Below are 27,633 nucleotides of genomic sequence, written 5' to 3'. Positions count from 1 at the left end.
TTCAGTGGTTTCTGGTGGCTCACGGGATATCAAGTCCAAACCCCTCTGCAGGTATTTAAACTCTTCACGTCGGCCATTGTTGTTCAGTTAAGCCTGGTTATCCACTAATCCCCACTCACTTCACACGCCAGCCAGATGAACTACTTGACTGAGGTTCTCCAAGCACTCACCTCCATGCCTTCTGCCTGGAGGGGGCTCCTCCCCTTCCTCCGAGAGCTAGCCCCAGCCTCTTGGGATCTAACTGAGCAACCATCTGGGTTAGGGCTGGTGTGAACAGAAACTAAAAGAATTGTCAAAGTTGAATTTCTTTCTTGGGTCCTCTTCTCCGATGCTCCCCATCTTGGGTCCTCTTCTCCGATGCTCCTCCTCCCCATCTTGGGTCCTCTTCTCCGATGCTCCTCCTCGGCTCTCTGTACAGGCTCCTTGGAGGCAGTGGCCTCATTCATCCTCACTGCTTGCATGTCTTGTCCCCAGGGAGACTGTAGATTCCTTAAGGGAGGGATTAAGTCTCCATCTTTGAGTGGCCAGCAGTCAGCAGGTGCTGGAATGTTTTCTACTACCATGAATGAAACCTGCCTTCTAAGATTTAACATGTGTCCCTTCTAGGGACTGCATGATTAAGGTGGGTGAGCCTCAGGGTGATGAGGCTGTTTTGGAACAAGAGCTTCCAGCCAAGAAAAAAAGCAACTTAAAAAATACTGCATTCAAGACTCATCCAAATAAAGCTGGTTTTGAAAGATTCCATCTTCTGTACTCCACCCTAGACAGGGAAGAAGCACATTTGGCCACACCTGGGTGAGGAAATGGTCCCTACCCAAAGCTCCCAGGGATGAGTAACTGGTGAGGACAGCCACACACCTTAGAAGCCCAGGAGAGGGAGGCCATAATGGGAGTCATTTCATAAACTTGCATGCCTTGGAACCCCAATTCCGCTATTTTCTACATAGTTTCTGTCTACTGCCACCTTAAATAAATGCATGACCATCTCACTGTAGGGATTTTAAGACCTCTCTCTCTCACACAGCCATTTTGACATGGGATTAGATTAAATCGCCTCAGTGTCTCTGACCTAGCAGCCTTCATGTCCCTGGCAAGGGAAAGGGGGAGGGGCTGGAGGCCTGGAAGCCCAGCGTGCACTAAGTCGGGCAGCTGCCCTTGGAAGAGAGATGATTAAATGCTGAGGTACAGTAATCAGGCTGGGACTGTCCCCGCATCTGCTCAGCCTGTCCCTGATTAGCCCTAATCTAGAGGCGCATGTTAATCCAAGCTTGTATTCTGGGTCATTTCGATTGATTAAGCAACAGGAAGCCCTTCGTGTTCTACTTTAAGGGGTGGAAGCACTCCTTTTTCTTTCTCACAGGGCCCCTGTAGAGTCCTGGTAATGAGACCCTTGGCCTCAGTACAGCCCCTTTCCGAGCCCTCTCACCCCTGCTGCATGTCACTTGACTTCTGCTGAGACCCTCGAGAAATCACAGGGCAGGGCTCCTTCCCTTTCACGAGTCAGAGCCAGAACCACGGGGCTCATCATAAAGGCACATACTTCTAACATCCTGAAGATTTTAGTATTTCAGGGCTACATACAACCTTAGAGTTCACTCAGTTTAATAAATACAACCGTCTTTTTTTTTTTGAACTCAAAAGTAAACATAAAAATTTTATTTAAAAAAAAAAAAAAACCCTCGGCCGGGCGTGGTGGCGCAAGCCTGTAATCCCAGCACTTTGTGAGGCCGAGACGGGCTGATCACGAGGTCAGGAGATCGAGACCATCCTGGCTAACACGGTGAAACCCCGTCTCTACTAAAAAATACAAAAGAAAAACTAGCCGGGTGTGGTGTCGGGGGCCTGTAGCCCCAGCTACTGGGGAGGCTGAGGCAGGAGAATGGCGTGAACCCGGGGGCGGAGCTTGCAGTGAGCCGAGATCGCGCCACTGCACTCCAGCCTGGGCGACAGAGCGAGACTCCGTCTCAAAAAAAAAAACAAAACAAAACCCTCAACACAGATCAAAGGAGGGCTGATTTTGTTCCCCAAATGACTGAGTTGATGGTAAAGTCAGGGGCCCAGGCCTTTGATTTGGGAGTTTTTCCATATATTAGAATGTCCTTAACACTCAACACCAGGGCCAGGAAGGACCCAGAAGGGAGAGAACTGTCCTCTTTGGGCCCCCTGCTGTTTTTCTTCTCAAGCTTCATAGTAAAGTTTATGGAATTGGTCAAAATGGAAAAAAGGTCAAAGGTGACTCGGAAAGTTCAGGTGCCAACACAAAGATTTCCTCATCAAGCAGCAGTCAAACCCAAATCTCTGGAAGAACTGGCTGCAGGACCACGTTTCCCTGTCAAGGACAATGAGGCCTGACATGGCTCTATTTTTTTTTTTTTTTTAATGAATATCATTCTTGAGCCAAAATGGGGAAACATGCTTTTCCCAAGTCTCCACTCTTCCCAAATAAATGGCAATAACATTCTTCTAGTTGCTCAGGCCAAAAGCTCTGAAGTCATCCTTGACTTTACATTCAACCCACCAGCTGATTCTCTCCCTTCAAATACAGACCCCAAATTCAACACTTTTCCTCCTGCCTCCCTGGATAAACACTACCATCTCTTGCCTTCCTTTGTAATCACCCTACTTTAGCACTTGCCAGAGGGATCTTTTAAAACTTCCATACAAAGTGATGCCTCTCAAATCACATTACGTGGGTGGCAGATTATGACATCTACTCATAAGCCTGGCCTTGCACGCTGCAAAACAAGGGGCCATGAGGTTTTACAGTGGTCTGTCTCTGATGGTGGCACCAGGGGAGCACTGTGGTAGACCATGGGCGCCAATGAGAGTTGCTTTAAAGGTTAGGGTCACAGCCTTGCACACTCTGGATTTATCATTCATGAGCCAATCTACTCTTCCAGATCTCTCCTGGGGCAATGAGTTTTATCACTTGCCTATTTGTAATGGAATTTACACACATACACATATGTGCATGTATATGTGGAATTGGAATTTATTTGAGGGAATTTATTTTTCCCAAGGCTAACTTCTTTCAGTATTCAGTATTATTGGATGAATAAGTATATATATCATGGTTAACATCTTAAAATATTGTTTGGCAAAAGCAATCCCATAAAAAAATTACTTTGCTTTCTCCGATCAGCAAAATAAAGTCCAAATAGCTAATAGTTGAAGGAGTTTACGTAGCCTTTCCTGCAAGCACTGTACTCTATCCCCTCATTACAATCACATGTGTCCCCTGGATGCCATGTGACTTCCTCAGGCAGGTCCCTCTGTCTGGAATTAGGCCCTGCCAGTCTCAGGCCAGTTCTTCTGGCAGTTTCCACATGGTTCGTGGGGTTGCCTCTGAGGGGACAGCCCACCTGGTTTCTCCCTCCTGTGACTTTATTGCCGCCACTATTCATTTGGCCCAGGTATGTGCTGACCTGTTCCCAAGGAGTTGCTGCTTTTCTTTTTATAAATCTGCATGCTTGCATTGTTGGCAGGACTTTTTTTTTTTTTTTTTTTTTTTTTTTTTTTTGAGACGGAGTCTTGCTCTGTTGCCCAGGCTGGAGTGCAGTGGCATGATCTCAACTCACTGCAACCTCTGCCTCCCAGGTTCAAGAGATTCTCCTGCCTCAGCCTCCTGAGTAGCTGGGATTACAGGTGCGCACCACCATGCCTGCTAATTTTTTTATTTTTAGTAGAGGCGGGGTTTCGTCATGTTGGTCAGGCTGGTCTCGAACTCCTGACCTGGTGATTCACCTGCCTCGGCCTCCCGAAGTCCTGGGATTATAGGTGTGAGCCACTGCGCCCGGCCGAGGACTGTCTTTTAATGCTGAGCAACTTGAACACAGTAGGTGCTCAATAATTGAATACGATATGAAAATGAATCATTGATCATACTCTTCATGATTTTCAGAACCCTCCACAGACTGAACAGCTTTAATGCCTTTTACTGTGATCCAGAATGAAGTCGAATTTTCTCCACAACCACATTCTTCTCATGGTGCTGTAGATCAGGTGCATTTTATGTGAGAAAAAGTAGGCTGTTTGTTTCCATTAAAGGCTTCACAGTCAGAAAGACCTACATCTGAATCTTGGTTCTGCTGTTCAATGGCTTATGAGCCTGTTTCCTCATATGTAAAATGGTGATCACTCATCTTACAGGGCTGCTGAACTAGATGGGATGACACATTAAAATCTATTACAGTGCTTGGCACATAGTAGGTATATAATAAACGCCACTGCTTTTGAAAGATGACTCTGAGTACGAAGTTTGATGAAGTCTGGCTGGGGTCACAGATGTTAGACTAAAGCTCTCGGGAAACAGAAAGAAAAGCAGAGACAACACAGGTCTCCTTTCAGCAGTGATTTTCTCCTGCCAGGAAGCACATCACTCGCCAAAGGCCTTCAAAGATGTAAAGATTAAAGATAAAAGCCATGAAATCAGGGCAGATGGACTGGCAGGCGGCTTCCCTTCTGAAACACAGCGATGGTCAGAACTGGCACTGCACATGACGTAGATGAAGCAGTTGCTAATCGAGTGCATTTGTCAATAAGCAACCAGGCGAAATCACTCCTCAATATTAAGAATGTGAAAAACACGATCAGGGCAGTATGATGTGATGTCATCACCCTGATACGTTTCTGAAGTCCTCCAGAAACTAACAGGCTTTAGCCTAGCAGAGCACAGGACTGCAGGGCTGTCGAAGTTATCCAGCACCATAGCAGGCCCTACTCCCCTCACCCCACGACAAGATAGAGCAGGACAGACAGCCTGAGGAAGAATGGGCCTTTCATTTGCCCTCACAGTCTGGGAAACCTTTGGGAATTGTTGTTTGCTGTAACTGAATCTTTCAGCCCGAAGGCCTTCCAAGTTGGTCATGGAAATATCTTTAGTTGGGAGAAAAATATTGATGGCTGTTCAGAGAAAAAGAGAGAGCTAAACAAATAATAAACATGACAGTTGGTGGAAGAGAAGTAATTCTTAAAACCCAAAGGAAAATTTACATTATGTAATGCCTTCTTTAGTTTATGAACATGAACGCTAACTATGTACATCAAGGAAATACTGGCCTAAATGGGAACTGGGACCATGACTAGAAAGGAGGGAATACACGAGTAAGAAATGAAATTACGGATTATATTGCTTGAGTTTTTAAGGAGCCAGCAAGGGTATCTATAGGTGTTTCTAGGGGTGACAGGCAGGAAGGAAGTCCTTTAAAAATCTTCCATTTACAGGCCTGGAAAAATATTTACATCAGTGGCTGACGTCTAAGGAAAGTCACTATATGAAGAAAAACAGGCATGGTATGTGCCAGTATAGAAGTGGAAGAAGATAACAGGAAATCAGTCAAGAAGCTCGTCTAGCAGGCAGACATCAGTTAGGCTGAGAATACCAAGGACTAGAAGGAAAGAGGACATGTGTAGGGCAAGAAGAGGAAGGTCATGAAGAGAATGTCAATATCAAACAAAAAGGAGGTCCAAGTAACCTCATGATAGTAGGGCAAGCAGGGAAGAGAAAAAGCATTTCTTTCCCAGTGGTTCTGTTTCTGTTCTATTAGCTCCTTCTGGGACATTTAATCTCCCTTTTCCATGTTTCTTAAGTCCAAGGCTTTTGGGTACATTTGGAGGATTTATGGATTAAAATATGTCTTACATCTGGCAAATACGGAATATGCTCATGAAGCCAAGAGCAGCCTCACAGGTGCCTTGGTGCACAGGGTGCTTTTCAGCACCCAGTGTTTTCTTCTGTCTTGCTGGACCGTCTCAAGACTCAGAGAAACTGCTTTCTGGAATAACATTCAAAGGAGAGACTCTGGTTGAGACCGGGTCACTCTATCTTTTGCCTGATTTTGCAGACCACCAGGAAGCTTTTCATGCCCCGCATCCCACAGGCCAAATATTAAAACTGAATTCATTTTTACTTTATTAGTAAATATATCTCAAAACCTATTCTGGAGATATAATATCATGATTGCCTTTTGAAATTACTAGAGATGCCCAGGAGCATTATGAAATCAGGGTTCTGTGTTTCAGTATTCAGAACCACCATGGTTTATTATCTTGACAATTGAGCTCCCAATGTGGGCATGAACAAGCTAACTGCAAGGCCTGTTGACCCTGCCAAGAAGGCTTTAAACTGAAGACAGCAGGAGAGAAAGCGTTCTGCTAGAGCTTGTGGAATATGCATGTGCTCTGGAGCAGCGGTCCCGAGCATTTTTGGCACCACGGACTAGTTTCGTGGAAGACAATATTTCCATGGATGGGGGGTTTGAAGGAGATGGTTTGGGGATGAAACTGTTTCACCTCAGATCATCAGTTCACAATAGGGTTCGTGCTCCTATGAAGATCTGATGCCGCTACCGATCTGACAGGTGGAGCTCAGGTGGTGATGCTCGCTCACCTGCCACCCACTTCCTGTGGTGTCAGGGGTTGGAGACCCCTGCTCTGGAGGACATCTGATCTGACTACAGAGAAGGGCAAGGGGTACCCAGTAAATTCCCAGAAGAAATCACTAGGAAGAAGGGTGGGAACAACACTCAGGTTGAGGTGTGTGTGCCAGAGGATAGAGATGCAGAGTGCACCAATATTTTAAAATGGAAAGTGGAACCCAGATGACAGAAGAAGAAGAAGGTCACCAGGAGCCTGCAACAGTCAGGTGCAGAAATGAACAGCAGGTCCAATCAGGAGTTACTCAGAGTTAGGAAGGGAGATTTGTTTATTTTTCTGTTATTACTATTTTCAAACTTTTTCTTTTTTGTTTCAAACTTTTTATGATGGAAAATGTCAAATAGGTACCAGGAGAGGGAGGAATACAGCGAACTCCCATGTGCCTGTCATCCAGCCCCTGCCTCTTCTATCTGAGCAGGGATACACTGAGGCAAGGAAGCTTCCAAAGATGTACTCGTGACTTTTCATCCCCTCACTCAGCATAATCTGTAGAGCACCATTTAGGAAAAAGCCACAGAAAAACTAAAACTTTTTAAGAGCACATAAAGGGCAGAATTAAATTTGCTCTGGGCAGTGAGACACCTGAAAAAAGCAGATCAGTAAGTGGAAATAGACAGTAATGGGGCTTTAGAGTCAGATGGAGAGAAATCTATCCCAATAAACTTCATCAAATTTCTCTCCTGCTTTTCCTGTCTGAACTGTACTTAGCATAGCCAAATTGTTAATGGGGACAAGTTCTTTATAAATAAAGAATCCCAACTAGAGGTGGGAGGATCACTTGAGGCCAGGAGTTCGAAGCTGTAGTGCGCCATCATCGTATCTGGGAACAGCCACTGCACTCCAGTCTGGGCAATGTAGTAAGACCCTGTCTCTTAAAAAAAAAAAGAATTCCAGCTAATCAATGCAAAGGAAACATTTAACACTAGAAAAATCCGATAATCAATGGTTACTAAAACGATCAGGTGACCGAGTGAGGGGGACTGCACAGAAGAGGAATCCCACCATCCATGCAGGAAGCAGCGCCTGGAATGACAGCCTCACAGTGACTCTATCCTCCAGCTGCTTCCTTCTTTCCCCAAAGATGAACCCACCTGTGGCTTTGTCAGTCAGGATCCACTTGCGACCTGCACGATCTGCCATAAAGAGGCCTGACAATAACACAGAACTGTTAAAAAAAAAAAAAAGCACCGGGCAAGATGGGCCACCAGCCCCGCTGCGGCGCTGCAGCTTCCCATGCACATCCGGTGCAGGGTGCACAGCCTCGCTCCTTCCACCCGTGAGGAAAGCCTTCGGCAAGCACGCCAGCACCAAGTGCTAATGTGCACTTAGACCTCCAGATTTTAGTTCAGTTGAAGGGAGAGGGGGTCATTTCCCTCATATTTCCCCCTCGCCATTGGAATTTGTGATGTGATTTTCTTGTAGCACTTACCTTCCTAATTATGTCTTCTTTAAGCTAATATGAAAACTAATTTGTATTCCCTAAGTACCCAGCAGCTGGGTCGGGGGCGGAGGAGATGGTCCAGGCTTATACTGGCTCGCTCAGAGAAATTGCCCAAGGATTTAAAATGTGTCACGAGTAATCTGCATGACAGATAATCTGTAGGTAACAAGTAAGAGTTGACTATATTCACATTTGCAAAACCAACAGGCCACTTCTGTATCTTAGGACCACTATGAGGATAAATAACATCATGCTTACATGACTTAAGTTCTTGAGAAAAAAGACACGGTCTAAATTTGAAGTAGTGTTGTTATTTTACGTGGGCTTTCTCCAGGAGTCAAAGCAACTGTGCAGTAGCTACTAGACACAGACAAATGGAAGAAGCAAGATTAAAGGCCCTGTCCTTGGTCCCAGGAGTTGCTGGAAATGGAAGGTGTTGGCAGCCCAGCGTTCCACGCCCAGCAGCATTGTCCACACAATGCACAATTCGTTTGCACACTCTTGGCTCAAGTGTTCACATGCCCTCTTGTTTTAATAAGATGCTCCGTTTAATGAGAAAAGGACTGTCTGGTCCAACAGCAGGGCTGTGAAAGCTTAATTAGGAGAAGGCCAAGGAGAAGGTCAGCTGAAAGTGGACATTTCTAAAATTAAATTCCCTTCTCATTTTTATAATTCAGGCTTTTTTTTAAAAAAAAAAAAAAAAAAAAAAAAAAAAAACAAGGGGTAGGGGTGGGAAAAGGACATGAAATCCTTGGAGGAAAAAATACAAAAAGCTGAACAAGAACACAGTCTAGGTAACATGGCTGGAAGGAGTTGTTCCAGAAACATTCAGGCAAATTTCATTTTTTCCTGCCAACAAGACTGCACTAGAAACTCCCAGGCTTCCTTCAGCAGTCGAGGCATTTCAAGAGGTTCAGACCAACCTCAAACAGTGTAGTCCACTAGCGCTCCCTGTGATGATGGGCGCGTTCTGTCTGAGTGCTGTCCAACACGGTGGCTACAGAGCGCTTGAAATGTGGCCAGCATGACTGAGGAACTCATTTTAAATTTTTATTCTGTTTTAAACAGTTTAAATAGCCAGAGCACAGCTCTAAAACCTTTCCAGAGCTTCCAGTGTGCCAACTGCATATCATAAACGTGCCTCCGACAGACACATACACTCACACTGTGTAACACTCTAAGGGTTGCCTTTGTTGAAATGGAAACTCAATCTAAATTGGATGCTTTGTATTTACCTAAAATATAGTTTTCTGGCATTTCCCTTATTTAAATCACAGGTTCTTTCCTTTACTGCCATACCTCATCAACTTATTTTAACACCCTCCAGCCCCCTAGGACGCTGCATGAGAAACTATCAGCATGTGAAAGCAATGCAATGTAGATGCACGTTACAGTGCTGCAGGAATACAGAGAGGCTGGGCTGGGCGGAGTCAGAAGACTGCTGGACGCCTCTCTAGCAAGCCAATCTGATAGCATGGTCTTTGTAGTCTCCCTCACAGCAATGTCTCAGTTTCCATATTTAGACTCCTTCAATGATTCTCAGATTCAATTGCTAGGCTTTATGATGGCAAAGTTTTTTTTTTTTTTTTTTTTTTTAATCAATTTCACTTCGAAAATCCCATTTAGGCTCTGAAAATCTCTCAACTGGGGCCTTTCTAATAATGAAGATTTGGTGTAATTATAATGTCACAGGCAATTGTGCTGACAAAGCAAAACCAGTATGTCTCCTTGCCAGGCCTTTGCTCTCAGGTCTGACCAACAGGAGGAGAAAAGAGGCTTTGTCGGGAGCAGATGTGTACTGGGAGGCCCCAGGAAAGCAGATCTGTTGAATGAAGCAGGTGCCACTTAGACATTCACTTCACTGACTCCAACCACAACCTCCCCTTCATTTGATATCCTGCTCTTGGCAGGAGGATGGAGAAAGAGCATCGCACAAAGAGGAAGCATGTTTATCCTGTTCAGATTACTGCTTCTGCCAGGCTGCTGCTGCTGCTGGGTTCTGCACATTTGCTCTTTATTAAGCAAATGTTAGAGCTGGGTGCTGGCAAGTGAATCCCTGTATTTACACAGGTAACCTGAGAGCCAGAGGGCCCCAAACCATCCTGGCTGCGAGGGACAAGCTATTAGAGTTAATAACAGGACACTGACATTCCTTCAAAATCCTAATGGAAGTATAAATAAAAAGAGGAAAGTCCCCTTTACCCAATAACCTGAAAAACTTTATTCTATAAGAATTTTTCCTGTTCTGATATTCTGATTCCTGTGTGAACGGTGATTAACGCCCTTTTTACATGCTCAACTGAAATGACTCCAATTAAACTTGTCCGATTACGGCTCTGGATTTGGTATGCCAGAAAAAAAAAAAAAATTCCTTTACAGAATAGTGCTCACAATGACAGGCACAAGATTCAGTCTTGGTTTATAAGGAGCTGGAATAATCTAAGACCAAAATCTGCCTTCACATACAAAGACTCGGAAAGATCTGTGGACCTAAAGGGAAGGAGAATGAGACAAAGCAGCATGTAACTTGGCCTTGAGGACACCGCGGATGGAGAGGAGACCACAGTCAGTGGCATCCATCTGCCAGATGGCAGGGACCTTCTTGGGAATCTGTCCGGGAGCCCTGACCTGAGTTGTCTGCTTGGAATGTCCCTGGCTCAGATTGGTGTTCTGTTCATAGGATGGTGTGCTGGCTCATCGAGTTTCCCCAAGCTGAGAATACCCAAGACAGGCAGACCAAAGAGTACATGAATTATGGAACTGAAGTACAGAAAAGCAGAGTACATGAAGGTATGCCAATGGGGCTTGACAACATGTGCTAATTCCCTGTGGGGCCCTGACACGTTGACTGGAGGCACCCAGTCTTTCACATGAAAAGTATCTAAAAGCTGTATCCGAAGGACATGGTCATGGCTTAGATGAACACTAAGAATAGAGACTGCCAGCTAGTGGCCTATCATCTCATTGTAAAGGCCCTCTATGTCCACTTTTGATCTGCAGTCTTTAAGCCTTCAAATAGCAGAGCCTAGGTTAGCAGTTCCTGACATACAAATGATGAATGCCCGAGGCCACCCCAGTTTATAATGGTAGAGAGAGAATGACACATCCCCTCTGGATGTGCAGACTACACAAGGAACCTAAACCTGCAAAGAGGAACAGGAGATACTCTCATGAGGCAGTGCTGGTCTTTCTGGAGGTGTCCAGAGCTCAGCATCTCTGCAGGAGGCAAAGAAAAGCACCAAAGAACCCTGGCAACTGGAAATCCCTCCAGCTATGGGGGGTATGCCTGAGGAGCGACAGGAAAGCCCTAGTAATTCTAGAAAACATAATCTCAGTATGCCTGAGGGATACGATGGACTTCCACCAGGAACACAGGATTCCTGAAGTAGGGATCCTTGTGGGAGATTCACTACCACCTCTCTGCAAATGAAGACTCACCGGCCCCGGCCCTAAGCATGTGTGTCAGAAGTACTAAGAGTGAACCTCCGAAGGTTACTTCCCTTCCCATTCAGTGTGAGTGACTAATCATTATAATGGTAATAATCGTAACAGCAGTTGCAGCAGTGGTAGTCAACAGTTACTGCATGCCTCAGATGCCCCAGCCGGTAAAGAGAGTAGGATTATAGTCTCTGCTACCCCTCAAACTAGTGCCATCAACACATCTCCCAGGATGGGGGAGACTGGGGAGTCAGGAAAACTGCTACCTCTTCCCGAGAGCTATTTTGGAAGGCACATTGGACTTCAGGAGGTCGTTATGAAGACAGGGAGGGAGGACACATTTTAGAAGTGAAGAATCACCACTGAGCTGTCCCTTCCCCTCCTCAACACCATGAAAAGGTTGGGTGAGAAACACACATGGGGCAGAGAACTGTACCCCTCTTTGAGTGTCTAGAATCAAGAGCCCCAGTGAACATCTCTGTGCTCCCATTTCTCAGCAGCAGCTCTGTTTCACTGTGAAATCTGGAATTCATCCAATAGTCATGGCTCCTGTCAGCCTTGTGACCATCAGGCTTTGGATGTTTAATCTTTTGCCGGGCTACTGTAAATCCATTAGAGCACCCGGCTGCAGATACCTGTAGCCTAGAAGAGAAACTTGCACTTGTGAGGAATCCAAGTAGAAATACGCACGTGGCCTGAGTCATGAATAAACTCACTAGGAAGTGAGTCTCGGTGTCGCCACTGTCTCCGGTCTCAGGTTTTCCTGCTTGGACTCTGCAGTGCTTAAAAATAGATCAGTTCTCCTTGCAACCCTCCCACCCTGCTGTTTACTGGCTGTGGATTACTGCAGTCACATGGGTAGATTTTTTTTTTCAAAGCAAAGCCATGCTGTTTATGAGCTGAGGAGGTCACTGGAAGACAAGGCTCATCAAGTATTCGTGTTGTCCTCCCCTGTGCAGAGGGGGCACAACTTGCCAGAAGAGCGCAGTGTTATTGATACAGCCCTTAGATCAGCACTACCCAATAGAACTGTCTTCAGTGATGGACACGTTCTGTATCTGCACAGTCCATTAACGTGGCTACTAGGTACATGTGCCTGTTCACATTTAAATGTAAATAAATTATAATTAAATTAAAAATTCAGTATCTCAGGGTGTATGTGGCTATTCAGCACTTGAAATATGACTGTGACTAAAAACTACCTTTAACATTTTATTTCATTTTAATTAACTTGCATTGAAATTCAAATAGCCACATGTAGCTAATAGCTATCCTACTGGACAGTACAGATTTAGATGTTAGGTTTTGGTATCATGTTTTTATTTGCCTCTGCTAAGATTTACCATGACTCTTTGACTTCTGAAGTCAGTAAAACATACCTGCCACCATTCCTTAAAACAATCCAGCAAAGGAGTCAGCACACCAAGTACTAGCATAACCAGAGGAATAATGAAGACCATGATTTTCATTTGTATTATGCCTTCTTTACTTTCTAGGTTGGATAAGCTGGCAAGAGGGAGTAAAAGGGAAGAAGGGAGTTTCGTTGGGCAGTACAAAGAGTACTGGAGATCTGGTATGATTTCCAGTCTTACTGTTTAATAGCTGACAGATCCTGGGCAAGTCCTGGCTTTAGCTGCCTCTGAACAGGGCTTAGAAGATCTGTTCTACTCAGTTTACTGGGCGAAGGTAGAATAATGCAGACATTGCTTAGCCATTTGCAAGATGATGGTGGCAGTGGTGGTGGTTGCAGCAGTAGTACAACAACAAAATGAAAGAATGGACAATGAAAGGAAAAAGATGAAGACCCTAAATAATTACGCTCAATGCATATAGCCAAAAGGCAAAATTAGAGCCAACTGAAATGATTATTTTCCTGGTATGACATCTACCAACATGTTTCCCAGAATGAAAACGATTCATCTTAGAGAAAAGTTAGCTGAGTTAAATGGGAAAAGTCCCTGTCTGCAAAGAAAGACTATTTCCCAGGGGGGCGTGTGGAAGACCCTAAGAGACACTGCTGTCCCAAGGTGCTGCACCACACACACTGTTCAGTTCCCAGGCACAGCCGCCAGCTCCCAGCTCAGCTGGAGCCGCAGGCCATGCTTGCATACTGCCCTCACTCCTCTTCATTTTGATCCACAGCTCACAGCTCTCCTTATAAGAAGGAATTTTTCAGGTCTATTTAAAAAAGACCTGTGATTCCAAAGGAGAAACAGTTGTAATACACAGGAATTTTCATTTGCTTTTTCTTACAGAACAGACGATGCCTCAGCGCGGTCTGAGACCAGCACCCTGGTGTCTTCATTTTCTCTGAAGTCACTCTATCAACAAGGGGGTGAGAGGAAAGGACCGTTTACGTTACAGGAGGGCAGCCTAAAAATCCATAGCTACCAGCTGTGCTGCTCTTTGGGGACCTTGAAGATGAGAGGCTTGTATCCTGGGACTCACAGCTCACACAAAAAACAGTTGCTTAGGGGCTGCCTGCTCCAAGTGCTAAGGCACTGAGCTTACCATCTTTGGATGAAAGCTACAAATGGTATCGCAGGGTCACAGAACACAACAGTACTTTTAAGGCTATCATGCTGTGGTGACTGAAAACGCACTCTTACACTAGGACTATTTAACACACTTACTTAAACTTTAATTAAAATCATGAGGCAAAAAGTGATTTAGTACACACTGGAATGGCACATCAGCAACCTTTCTGGGGAAAAACAATAATACAGTTCCTAAATTAATTTAACATTGACATCTCAATGGACTCTTGTGAGAACAAGCCCGGATGCTGATGTGTCCAGGGAACGAGGAGCACAGAAAAAGGTGGAAGGAGAGACGTGTTTTACAGCCCAACACGCGGAGGATTGGCACCGTCCCTCTCACTTGTAAAGAGCTGGAACAGAGGGACATGCAGTAAGTAAAAATGGATGATGGTGGTGACAAAGAGGAAAAAATGGCAAAAGCTACCTTTTGTGATGGAGGTGAAATACAGTGCAGCTGTTGAGATTTGAAGACAGATTGTGCCATTTTAGGAGTAAAAAGGCCACACTCATGACTGCAAACTATGTACAGAAAAGAAGAGCAGCCCCAGACGAAGGCACATGATAGAGCCTTTAAACAATGTCACCTTGTATTTTCTTCAGTCAAGGTTATAGAAGGGGCTTCTGCTCTATTCCCATTTTTACAAGATCCACCTCTGCAACATACATCTTCAACTGCGTAAGGCAAGCATTCAGGTCTGCCTTACAGACAGGAAAGCAGCGTCTACACAGTACTGTGCACTCTAACATATGTGAGGAACGATGCAGAAGAAATTGATGCCGACAGCTAAAGGATTTTATATTTATGATGCATCCCTGTGCCAGGCACTATGCTAAGAACAGGAATCATCTTGTTTAATGCTCACAACTTCCTTCTGAGTACAGAACTATCATTATCCTAATTTTTATAGCTAAGGCTTAGAGAGGTTAATTTGCTTGCCTAAGATTACAGAGCTTGTTACAGGTTCAGCTTTTAGGGTATCCAGCTCTGTGGGACCGCCCCTCTCCCTTGCTCCTCCTTTTATTCTCAGTGCTATACCAGGTATCTTCAAAGTTAAATGATCCTCACCACCACCTTCTGTAGTAGAGGTTCTTAACCTTTTTTTGGTGGGCTGGAGATGAACAGGGGTGGGGGCGGGAGTGGGAATGCCTCTGGTCTAGTTACACATTCAATCAAAGCTATAGATACCCTCCCTGCTGCTAGCAGAGGCAAAGAAAAAAAAAGGCGATACCAAAAAAAAAAAAATACTTTTTTATAGAATTTCTCAGGGTCCATAGACCCCAGGTTAAGAATATCTTATTGGGCTGGGTGTGGTGGCTCATGCCTGAAATCCCAGCACTTTGGGAGCCCAGATCATTTGAGGTCAGGAGTTCAAGACCAGCCTGGCCAACATGGTGAAACCCTGTCTCTGCCAAAAATACAAAAAATTAGCTGGGTGTGGTGGTACATGCCTCTCAGGAGGACATGTTCTGTATCTGCACAGTCCATTAACGTGGCTACTAGGTACATGTGCCTGTTTACATTTAAATGTGAATAAATTATAATTAAATTAAAAATTCAGTATCTCGGCATATGTGGCTATTCAGCACTTGAAATATGATTGTGACTAATAACTACCTTTAACATTTTATTTCATTTTAATTAACTTGCATTGAAATTCAAATAGCCACATGACGAGACAGTGGAAAAAAAAATCCTATGGTTATTATAACACACATAAAGTTGGTTTTCATGGGAAATTAAAACATGTGTTGCCTCCTTTGGCTCTAGCTGGGTTTGCTCTAGCTGGGTTTACAACTTTTATAATCAGTACAGAACAGGCTTTACAGCCATCCTGTCTCACTTGGGAGGCCTTGCAGAATAGAAATGTGTGTTCTAATCTCTCATGCAAGGACCTCACCCAAGAATCCTGCTTTCTTGTCTGAACTTCTTGTTGGTCCTCACCCATCTTCTCTCTTACCCCTCTTGCTAAAAAGATTTAATTTTTAAGAAAGTATTCTAATGAGCATAGTTGAGATTAAATTCTGCTGGGAAAACATACGTATTTTCAGAAGTTTTTAATAAGGTCAAAGAAAACAGGGATGTGAAAAGGTGAAGATTGTTTAGTGTAAAGAGAAGATAGAATGTTTTTCCCTAAAGAAACTTCTACACTGACTTAACTTGGTAGTTAGAATGCATAATAAAATGTACGTTTGTTTTACAGTAGCACAGTAAGGCAGAGTGGGGTCTTATAGTTTTATTATTTACTTATTTTATTATTATTATTGTTATTTTTTGAGATGGATTCTCACTCTGTCACCCAGGCTGGAGTGCAGTGGCGCAATCTCGGCTCACTGCAAGCTCCGCCTCCCGGGTTCACGCCATTCTCCTGCCTCAGCCTCCCGAGTAGCTGGGACTGTAGGCGCCCGCCACCACGACCGGCTAATTTTTTGTATTTGTTAGTAGAGACGGGGTTTCGCCGTGTTAGCCAGCCTAACACGGATCATGAGCCTGACCTCATGATCCGCCTGCCTCCGCCTCCCAAAGTGCTGGGATTACAGGCGTGAGCCACCGTACCCGGCAGTCTTATAGTTTCAGATAATGTTATGTTGAAGTCTTAAGGTGGAACACCTCAGCAGCAAGACTGTTGCCAGGACCAGCACAGAACGTGCGACATGCTACCCTGAAGATACATGCGAAGGGCTGCTTCTTCTCTAAATGTAATGACAATGCCTTGTCATTAGCTTATTTTAATTTTAATTTAATTCAATTTTTAATTTTTATTTATTTATTTTATTATTTACTAGGGAGTCTCACTCTGTCAGCCTGGCTGGAGTGCAGTGGCGCAATCTTGGCTCACTGCAACCTCTGCCTCCCGGGTTCAAGCGATTCTCCTGCCTCAACCTCCTGAGTAGCCGGGACTACAGGTGCATGCCACCACGCCTGGCTAAATTTTGTATTTTTAGTAGAGATGGGGTTTCATCATATTGGCCAGGCTGGTCTCGAACTCTGGACCTTGTGATCCGCCCACCTCGGCATCCCAAAGTGCTGGGATTACAGGCATAAGCCACGGCGCCCGGCAGCTTTAATTTTTAAACAGCCCTCCAGTCCATTTCTCTTCATTCAGAACATGAGGAGGGAAGGTTGAGACCCCTAGTCTTAACTAGGGCAGCATAGGTAGTGGGTGGTTTCTGAATCTTCAGTGCTGACCGGCGGAGAGAGATGTGCTCTTCAAAATCTCTGGGGGACCCCAAGCAAGGGCTGTAGGTAGAGCCAAGTGGAAGACCTGGTGATGAACTGGGGAAACAAATAAGCCAGTAAACTTGCTCCAGGCAAAAACGAACACGCCCCTGACCCTTTCCCCAGGCTCCACAGTCCTACCACCTTGGTCTCAACTTTGCTAGAGACAGGTGGGAAGGCTGAAAGAGTCCTGGCCTAAACTGAAGGGCAGCAGGAAGGCCCGAGCAGAGGCTTCTAGGAGCTGAGGAAACAACTCGTCTGCTGGGGTTCCTTCCTTCTGAACATCACCTACTTCCCCTTAGTTTCCCTGGCTTTAAATAGCACCCGTAGCCCACCACCCAACTCTAATCAAGATGACACATTCACTAATTGCAAAGTACTCTGCTCACTGAAAATGTTTGAGGCTGACAGCCAGCCAATGACGAGTTCTGCAACCGGAGAAGCATACAGACCTGTCAGCTCCTCTGGCCAGCAAAGGCAGGCCCATGTGTGTGCAGAGGGAGGGCTGCTGAGCCAGGGGCACTCAGCAGCATGAACCTCCAGAACACTCCTACAGCCCTCACAACAGCTGGGCAGATGGGCACTGTGGCTGAACTAGACTAAGGCAAGCAGCCTCTGGCAGGGGTGGGGAAAGGTTTGACATTTCCAAATGTATTTGTTCAACAATGGTTATCACCTTGTATTTGTGGGGTCTAGGCAGGAACCTAGAGCTCATATCAAAGGGAGACAGTGTAGTACACACTGGTTTGGAAACAAATTGCCTGAATTCAAATTCCATGTCTGCCACTCTCTATGTGAACTTGGTTAAGTTACTGAAACTTTTTGTGTCTCAGCTTCCCTGTGTGTTAAATCAGTTTAACAGTGTTTACCTCATAAAGTTATTATGCGTTTTAAATATAATGCATGTAAAACACTTAGAATGCTTGTACATAATAAGCATTACATAGATTGTGTTAAATGAATAAAATTAATGAAACAACAAGATTGAGAGACAGAATGCAAGGTCAACAGGTAAGAAGTATGCTGATGTCCCAGGTCAGAGAACTCCATAAGTGGGGTATGCCCTCCTAACATCTTTTTTTTTTTTTTTGAAATGGGGTCTCACTCTGTCATCCTGTCTGGAGTGCAGTGGCGTGATCTTGGCTCACTGCAGCCTCGACCTCCTGGGGTCAAGGAATCCTCTCGCCTTAGCCTCCCGACTAGCTGTGACTATAGGCATGAGCCACCGTGCTGGGCTAATTTTTATATTTTTTGTAGAAACAGGGTTTCACCATGTTGCCCAGGCTGGTCTTGAACTCCTGACTCAAGTAATCCACCTACCTCAACCTTTCAAAGTGTCAGGATTATAGATGTGAACTGCTATGTCTGGTCTCCACTAACATCTTTATTACAAAAAATGAAATTGAAAAAAATCAAAAGAAAATAAAGGAGAAAGTGAAATTTCAAGCAAGAACACTTGCTTCCTTCACCTGGTGCATCTCTGTGATGAAAACTCCCTATAAACCTGAACCTGGGGAAAGCTCAAGTAGAAGCAGAAGAGGACTTGAGTCAATTTTACAGTTTGTTAGTGGTTCTGTTGAAAGGCTTGGTAGGATAAAAAACGGCTAAGATAAGGTTTTACTCTTTCAAATGAACTTTAAAATCAGCATAAAGTTCATACTCCCCAAACACTCTTTGGAATTTTGAATGAAAGTTTTTTCAAATTTAAAAGATGAACCTTTTGTTCATTTGAGACAGTCTCACTTTGTCGCCCAGGCTGGAGTGCAGTGGCGCAATCTCAGCTCACTGCAACCTCTGCCTTCTGGGTTCAAGCAATTCTCCTGCCTCCACCTCCTGAGTAGCTGGGATTACAGGTGCCCACCACCATGCCCAGCTAATTTTTGTATTTTTAGTAGAGATGGGGTTTCACCATGTTGCCCAGGCTGGTCTGGAACTTTGGGAGGTTGAGATGAGCAGATCACCTGAGGTCAGGTGTTCGAGACCAGCCTGACCAACATGGAGAAACCCTGTCTCCACTGAAAATACAAAATCAGTCGGGTGTGGTGGCGCATGCCTATAATCCCAGCTACTCGGGAGGCTGAGGCAGGAGGATCACTTGAACCTGGGAGGCAGAGATTGCGGTGAGCTGAGACTGAGCCACTGCACTACAGCCTGGAAAACAAGAGCGAAACTCCATCTCAAAAACAAACAAACAAACAAACAAACAAACCAAAAAAACCCCCAAAGGACAAAACCCCCAAAAACCCCACCCAAAACCAGCAAATACTACATCCTCTCTTTTTTCTTGTGGCATCATTAGGAAAAGTGTCAGCTATATTAAAAAATGTTGATGCTTTCTTAGCAGCTCTGGTAAGAGGCTTATTAGGTTGGTGTGAAAGTAACTGCACCAACTTCAAATTTGCCATTACTTCGAATGGCAAAAAAACCCACAATTACTTTTGTACCAACCTATAATTATGAACTTGTTCATCTATTTTGTTTTCCCCCATCTACTTTTCAGGAATGAAAGATAGCTGTCTGAATCTGCAATAAGATCTCAGACAGAAGAGTGTTTCTGAGGTGGCCAAGTGCCAATATAATCCTTCTCTTTCATTATGTTTGCTGCAATAGGAAGGAAGAGAAAGGTCTGTAGGCCTGGTTTTCTGAGGCTTGCCAACGATGGGTGTTAAGGTCTGGGTGAGAGGTGAGAGGCACTCAGCACAGAGCTCCTCCAGCCTGAGTGAATGTCTGTATCTGTTGATCTTGGCGGTCAGGAGTCCTGGAACACAGGGGGTTCTGGGGACCAGCAGAGAGGAAGGGAGAGTGAAGAAAAACAAATGGGCTGAACTGTATGACTTCTGACATTAAGGTGTGTAAGATGAAAAGAGTACTGAGATAACTGTGTTCAAAAAAAGAAGTAAAGGGCTGGGTGTAGTGGCTCATGCCTATAATCCTAACACTTTGGGAGACTAAGGTGGGAGGATCCTTTTGAGCCCAGGAGTTTGAGATCAGCCTGAGTAACAAAGGGAGATCCCATCTCTACAAAAAATATAATTAAAAAAATTAGCCCAGTGTGGGAGTGCGCACCTGTGGTACCAGCATCTCAGCAGGCTGAGGTGGAAGGATAGCTTTAGCCCGAGGTCAAGGCTGCAGTGAACCAGCCTAGGCACAGAGCGAGACTCTGTCTCAAAAAGCAAAAAACAAAACAAAACAAAACAAAAAAAGAAGTAAAGGAAGGAATTCATCTGGTAGCCTTCACCAGCCTTAGATAATTCTACCTACATCTAAATGAAAAGGCACCTGTGAAAATCTTTATATTGAACCAAACCATGAAACTCCATCCTGAGAGACCAAAGACTCTATTGAAAAAGACAGAGAACATAGAAATAATGTGAGTGCTTGGGTAGTTCCTTTAGTGTTGGGATAGTGTGGGGTAGATGTTCAGAAAAAAGAAGTCTTTGGGGTGCTGGGTGCAATGTCTTCATCAGGTCTGCTTTGGTGATCCATAATTTATTTATTTATTTTTTATTTTTATTTTTTGAGACGGAGTCTCGCTCTGTCACCCAGGCTGGAGTGCAGTGGCATGATCTAGGCTCATTGCAACCTCTGCCTCCTGGGTTCAAGCGAATCTCGTGCCTCGGCCTTCTGAGTAACTGGGATTACAGGTGTTGCCACCACACCTGTCTAATTTTTCGTATTTTAGTAGAAACGGGGTTTCACCATGTTGGTCAGGCTGGTCTCAAACTCGTGATCTCAGGTCATCCACCCACTTTGGCCTCCCAAAGTAGTGGGATTACAGGTGTAAGCCACTGAGCCTGGCTCTTTTATTTATTTATTTATTTTTTTTTTTTGAGACAGGGTCTCGATCTCTCACCCAGACTGGAGTGCAGTGGTATGATCATGGCTCACTGCAGCTTTGACTTCCTGGGCCCTAGCAATCCTCCCACCTCAGGCCCCCAAGTAGCTGGGACTACAGGTGTGCACCACCACTCCTGGCTAATTTTTAAAATTTTTTTGTAGAGATGGGGTCTTACTATGTTGCTTAGGCTGGTCTTGGACTCCTGGACTCAAGTAATCCTCCCACCTCGGCCTCCCAAAGCGCCAGGATTACCAGGTGTGAGCTACTGTGCCTGGCCCATGGGTCATTATCTCTAACTTGAAAAACACCATCCCCTAGGATATTGCTTCATAACCTCACCCGCCCCCGCCACTTCTCATTTGTTGTGGACTTCATCAGACTCCACATGCGGTGGTCCTCTATCCCTGCTAGTTCCATCCCACAAACTCTTTCTACTTCGGGACTGAACAATATCCAAACTGCTCTCAGAAGAGTCATCTGCTATTCCAATTTTGATTTAAACCATACTCTGAAATATGGGATACATGTTTTCCCCTAAGTAGTATCTGTTTCCAAGTTAGTTCTATGTCAGCAAACAGTATCTTGTGCTGCTATCATCTGGTTCTTCCTGATAATAAACTCTTTCTGATTAAAAAAACTTGGCTTGGCCGGGGTGTGGTGGCTCATACCTATAATCCCAGCACTTTGGGAGGCCGAAGTGGGAGGATTGCTCGAGCCCAAGAGTTCGAGACCAGCCAGAGCAACATGGACTGGCCCCACTTACATCAAAAAAAGAAAAAAAGATTAAAAAAAAAAAAGTGACCTACTGGCAGATCCTATAAGCTTGTCTGCCCAGAAGTGACAAACATAGGCTGGGCGCAGTGGCTCACGCCTGTATTCCCAGTACTTGGGGAGGCTGAGATGGGTGGATCACCTGAGGCCAGAGTTCAAGACCAGTCATGGCCCATCTCTATTAAAAACACAAAAATTATCTGGGCATGGTGTGGCACATCTGTAATCACAGCTACTTGGGAGGCTGAGGCACGAGAATCGTTGGAACTTCCGGGAAGCGGAAGTTGCAATGAGCTGAGATTGTGCCACTGCACTCCAGCCCGGGTGACAGAGCAAGACTCTGTCTCAAAAAAAAAAAAAAAAAAAAAAGGCGACAAACTCTGGCAACAGGACACAATCCAAAAGAATGATGAAAAAGAGAACCTCTAAAAGTCTAGCCAGATATCAAAATTGCTGATTAAGAGGGAAAAATCTGGTTCCAATCCCAAAGTAAATACTATAGCACTGTGGACAAAAATGTTAGAAGACAGGAGGATGATCAAAGTTTCTTGGATCATATCCAATATAAGATTCATTCTTTGGATTCCCAAGGGCAGATGAAATGATTGGCCTTTGCCTAAAACTGCTGGGATACAGCACAACTCAAGGGTCTGACGTGATAGAGAAATGCTGCATTGAGAAAGAGATAACTTCCAACTCTCGAGGCCTGAGTTCAGCAAGTACTGGCAGTCACAGAGTGAGGATGGCCTGCTTTGGGGGAACTAGTGGCTTTTAGGACGTGAACCAGAATTTTCCCAGATCACAAATGTAGCCAACAACATGAAATTACACCAAATGATTCACACAACCCAATGCTACTGAAAAGAGGCAGCTTCCAGTAATCAATAGTAGCGGGTGAGGTTCAGCTTTATTGTATGGCTGAACGGTTCTACTTGGCCGAGAGCCAGAGGGTCCTTGGACTTACCTATAAATTCATCCATCTGAAAAGGTGATGCTGGGGAGGAGCCAGAACTATAAAGCAGTCTGTTCTCTCCCAGACAGGTCAAGTCGATTAGAATGGATAATAAAGTTTCCTACCGAACCCATATGGGAAGTTATTTGTAGCAGTTCCATAGTGAATAAGAGCAATCACACTTCACATGAATACCACATAGCCAGATATCCTACCCTTTGCTCAGGGTGGCTTAGGACTCTGATGAGGAATAGAAAAAGGTAAAAAAAATAGAAGTAGGGTTCTAGCTAGAAACAGAGGTTTTCCTTAATTCCAACCATGGCCCATTTCATCCTGAACATGTGTGGCTATAAGATGTCCTTTGTCCTGCAGCATTCTGGCTGAGATCAACTCTGTCTAGATTTAGATAAGTTCACGAAAGCCTCTTGCCCTACAGAAAAAGTAGGCTATAGTTTTAGAATTGAATTTGTTTGGCATCTTTGGAAAATGATTATCAGAAGCCACGATGGCTCTTTGCATTTCCTATGTTACTCTTCTCCGGGGGGACAAAGGTACTTTGTTTCTTCCTATTCCAAAGGAGGACACAGCACTATGTCTTTCTTCAGAGACTTTTCCAACTAATAGATAATTCAGTTCTTCGGGACCTACCATAAACAAAGTGCCAGGAACTTTTCTTTCTGCCCCTAATGCCATTAAGGAACCTTCTGCCTAAATGAAGAAAGTATGTTATTTATCTATCCTCATTCCAGGATTTGTTGTTTCTTTTTTCTGAGACGGAGTCTCATTCTGTCACCCAGGCTGGAGTGCAGTGATGCAATCTCAGGTCACTGCAAACTCTGCCTCTAGGGTTCAAGCAATTTTCTTGCCTCAGCCTCACACACCACCACGGACAGGGTTTTGCCATGTTGGCCAGGCCAGTCTTGAACTCCTGACCTCAGGTGATCCACCCACTTTGGCTTTCCAAAGTGCTGGGATTAATAGGCATGAGCCACCGTGCCCAGCCCCATTCCAGGACTTTAAAGCAAGAATTTCCCCAAAGCCATGGGGTATTTAATTTGTCCTGCTTAATTATATATTATTTAAAAATGTAACCATCACATAGGGTCTCACAGAACAGATCTGGCCCTCCTCTTTGACTCAGACTTCTGAGGCACTTTCTTGGGCAGCTTAAGTCTTGCCAACTGATTTCTTACCAATGTGGACCCAAAGAGCTGGGCTGAAGTTGTATATTTTTGCCACCATATTTCTATGAATTTTATCCCTTTTGTTTATTCAAGATATTCACCAATGTCCAGGAAGTCAAAAAGCTGGGGAAGAAGCGCAGGGTAGGGGCATGTAATTGGCTAAACCCAGAGGTCCTTGGTGAGGCTACATATAACAGGAAGCAGAACCACAGTGCCAACCAGAGAGGCACCAGCATCACAGCCTGCTGCCTGACTCTGAGCACAGGTGAGACGATGGTGCCTTTCTTGATGTAGTCAGAACTTTCCACGTTGGTCCTGCCCATGAGAGTCTCTGCTACAGTAAAGGACACTGATCTACCCTATCTGATGAGAGAGTAAAAGACAAAATGGGGCTCACAGCAAATTTTAAGATGCCTCTCAGCAAGTCTTCTCACAACAAATAATTATATTTTAAGTAACAATTCAATTAGGTAGCCATTATCATGGCATTTTCCTTCAGGAACCCCCATGTCTCCTGCTAGTGAAAGGAATCACAAGCTCCTAGAATATTCCTAGGCATGAAATGCCTACCAATGAAGAAAAAAAATCGAAGCTCAAACTCTTTCTGAAGGGTTTGTTGCCAGTCATGTCAGGAAGGTTTAAGTGGAAACAGGGAAGAAATTTAATAAAATATTTATGCTCTCTTACCATTAGCATCTTGGACTCCAGTAAGTGCTCCGACGGCTGCTGCGGTTTCCCCAGACAAGACGATCTGTCCCCCACCTTGTAAGGTGGCCTCAGCCAGGGTGGCGACAGCATGGGCGGCAGCTTCGCTGCGGGCACAGGAACAGGAGAGAGGGGGATGTGTAAGATGAATAGAGGAACAGCACTGCAGCCAAGACAAACCATCCTTTCAACGTTTTCCTTGGGTCTCTCTACTGACTCCATGGTTGTGATCCTAACAGCAAATACGTGTTAACAGTGCTAATAGATAAAGCCAGGAGTAATTCTGAAATAATATTAATGGCTAGAGAAATCTGAAGTCTTACATAGCTATAAAGCTAATGGTGAGAGTTTCTTTGAACCTTGGTGTTTGAGGACAGAAGGCACTCATTATCAGTTTCTTCCTTATCAATATCAGTTGAGTGCTTGCAAGCCATAGTGGAAGCTCTGATCCATACTCACAATGCAAAAGCCATTTTGGTTGTCAATCACAAGGTTTTCCTTTTCTCTTTTCTCCTTACAGTAACACAAGGCAGACCATCTGAGACTGTCCTTTTATAGCCAAGGATGAATGATAATATGAGGAGTCAGCAGTAACCTAGACTCACTCTTCAATTAATATTAAATAATAATTTGATTTAAAGTCATGCTTTTCAAATACAAAGTAATGGCTGATTAATATCCTGAAGAGTCCAACTCTACCCTTTGACTCACTGTATATGCAGGCAGGGCTAAAACAAAGACTTAAAATTTAAAATTATCACTACAAGTCCAAACTGTATACATAGTTTGCCTCTATAAATACAACAAAATAATAAACCTCCCTATATTGCACAAATGCTCTGTAGAATAGGAAGACATTAATCATTTGTATATAGCAAGTACTATTTTAGCAGTGTGTCTCATTTTTCTTTCTTTTCCTTGCTATATGCTTTTACTATGTGCATAAATACCCATTTTTCTTGATTCTATGATGCTACACACTGTAAGACATACTATTATTTTATGGGTCAGTAAGGAAGAAAAATTCCTGACAATTGTAAGATTATAATTTGCCATCCAAATTTCAGAGAGGTAAAAATGTGAAAAAAACAGGCAAATTCATTATCCCTTCTGGTAAAGTATCAGGTGTCAATTTGCCGTTACTGAGGGACTATCGAATTCCACTGGGCATAGAATAGAGACGGTGGTGCCATTTAGTTTAGCAGAAGTGGACAAATAAGCCAGTTGGGTCAGCTTTGCTCTGAAACTGCAGGCTTTGCTGTAACATGGCAGTGGTCTTCTAACCACAAGCCATAAGTGGAGGTGGGTGAGGGTAAACATGTTAGGACCGTGGGCAAAGCAACATGTACCAAACTCAATACTGTCTCCTTTACCTAAGACAGTCAGCACACAAGTAAGACAACAGATATAGTAATTCCCCTGCAGAAGACTTCTTGGTCACTGTAAGGATTTTAGGAAGCAGGAAAAGAAGCCGAATGGCCAGAAAAGTCTCATTAAATAGAAAAATTTCCTCTTCTTACTAATTTGTCTTGCTTTTTAATTTTTATGACTGTTTTAAACAGTTATCTTTTTCTGATAATAAAAGCAATATACTTGCTTTTATAGAAAGTTTGAGCAAACGCTATTAAGTATAAAAGAAAATTTAAAATATCACAGTTATTTCCTACTAATCTTAAATACAACTTTAAAAAGATAAGATAAGGCCAGGCGCAGTGGCTCACGCCTGTAATCCCAGCTCTTTGGGAGGCTGAGGCAGGCGGATCACCTGAGGTCAGGAGTTTGAGACCAGCCTGGCCAACATGGAGAAACCCTGTCCCTACTAAAAATACAAAATTAGCCAGGCGTGGTGGCGCATGCCTATAATCCCAGCTACTCGGGAGGCTGAGGCAGGAGAATCGCTTGAACCTAGGAGGCAGAGACTGCAGTGAGCCGATATCGCGCCACTGCACTCTAGCCTGGTCAACAAGAGTGAAACTCTGTCTCAAAAAAAAAAAAGATAAGATAATAATTAGGATTGTACTGTACAGTTTTAAAAACTATTTTGTTGTGGTAAAATGCACATAACATAAAATTTACATTCTTAACACTAAAGTGTGCAGTTCAGGGAATTAAATACACTCAGAATGCTGTGCAGCCATCACCGTAATTCATCTCCACAACTCTCTTCATCTTGTAAAACTGGAACTCTGGACCATTAAACTTCCTATTCTACCATCTCCCTAGCCCCTGGCAACCACCATTCTACTTTCGGCCTCAATTATTTTTTCATTTTTGTTTTTATTTTTTAGAGACGGGGTCTCGCTATGCTGCCCAGGCTGGTCTTGAATTCCCGGGCTCAAGCAATCCTGCTTTAGCCTCCTGACGTAAACAGCTGGAACTATAGGTGTGTGTGCCTTTGTTGTCATATCTAAGAAATCATTGGCAAATCCAATGTCATTACGTTTTGCCCCATGTTTTCTTCCAAGAGTTTGATAGTTTTAGGTCTTAGATCCACTTTTGAGTTATTTTTTGTCTCTCTGATTTTTACTACTCTATCTCACATAAATACAACCACACAGTATTTGTCCTTTTGTGTCTAGCTTATTTCACTTGGCAGAATGTTCTCAAGGTTCATCCATGTCGTAGCATTTGTCAGAATTTCCTTCCTTTTAAAGGCCGAATAATATTCCATTGTGTGTATACACCACATTTTCTGTATCCATTCATCTGTTGATGATCACCTGGGTTGCTCCCATGTTTCAGCTATTGTGAATAATGCTGCCGTGAACATGGGCATACAAATATTTCTCTGAGATCCTGCTTTCAATTCTTTGGGATCTATACCCAGAAGTGGATTTGCTGCAACATATGGTAGTCCCATTTTTAATTTTTTGAGGAATTATCATACTGCTTTCCACAGTAGCTATATCATTTTACATTCCCACCAATAGTGCACAAGGGTTCCAATTTCTCCACACCCTCACCAACACTTGTTATTTTCTGTTTTTTGGATCGTGACCATCTTAATAGGTATGAGGTGGTATCTCATTGTAGTTTTGATTAGTGATGTTGCATATCTTTTCCTGTGCTTATTGCCATCTGCTTATCTTCTTAGGAGAAATGTCTATTCGAG

General features: G+C 44.0%; 1 protein-coding gene across 3 annotated transcripts in view; it reads right to left on the bottom strand.

Moving 5' to 3' along the window:
* Positions 1-27,633, bottom strand: part of NRF1 (nuclear respiratory factor 1) — a 143,783-nt gene that overhangs the window by 6,170 nt on the left and 109,980 nt on the right. For 2 of the 3 annotated variants that reach the window (XM_011939585.1, XM_011939586.1), the window contains one exon: positions 24,504-24,628. In XM_011939585.1, the coding sequence (XP_011794975.1) occupies positions 24,504-24,628 (125 nt within the window). Of the gene's footprint in view, positions 1-7,526; positions 7,584-24,503; positions 24,629-27,633 lie in introns of all 3 variants that reach the window. The other variant, XM_011939584.1, reaches the window with a different exon arrangement.

This window comes from Colobus angolensis, unplaced genomic scaffold (genome assembly GCF_000951035.1).
Source record: "Colobus angolensis palliatus isolate OR3802 unplaced genomic scaffold, Cang.pa_1.0 Scaffold182, whole genome shotgun sequence".
In the NCBI taxonomy this organism is placed as follows: domain Eukaryota; kingdom Metazoa; phylum Chordata; class Mammalia; order Primates; family Cercopithecidae; genus Colobus; species Colobus angolensis.
This window is presented reverse-complemented; position numbering and strand designations above follow the sequence as displayed.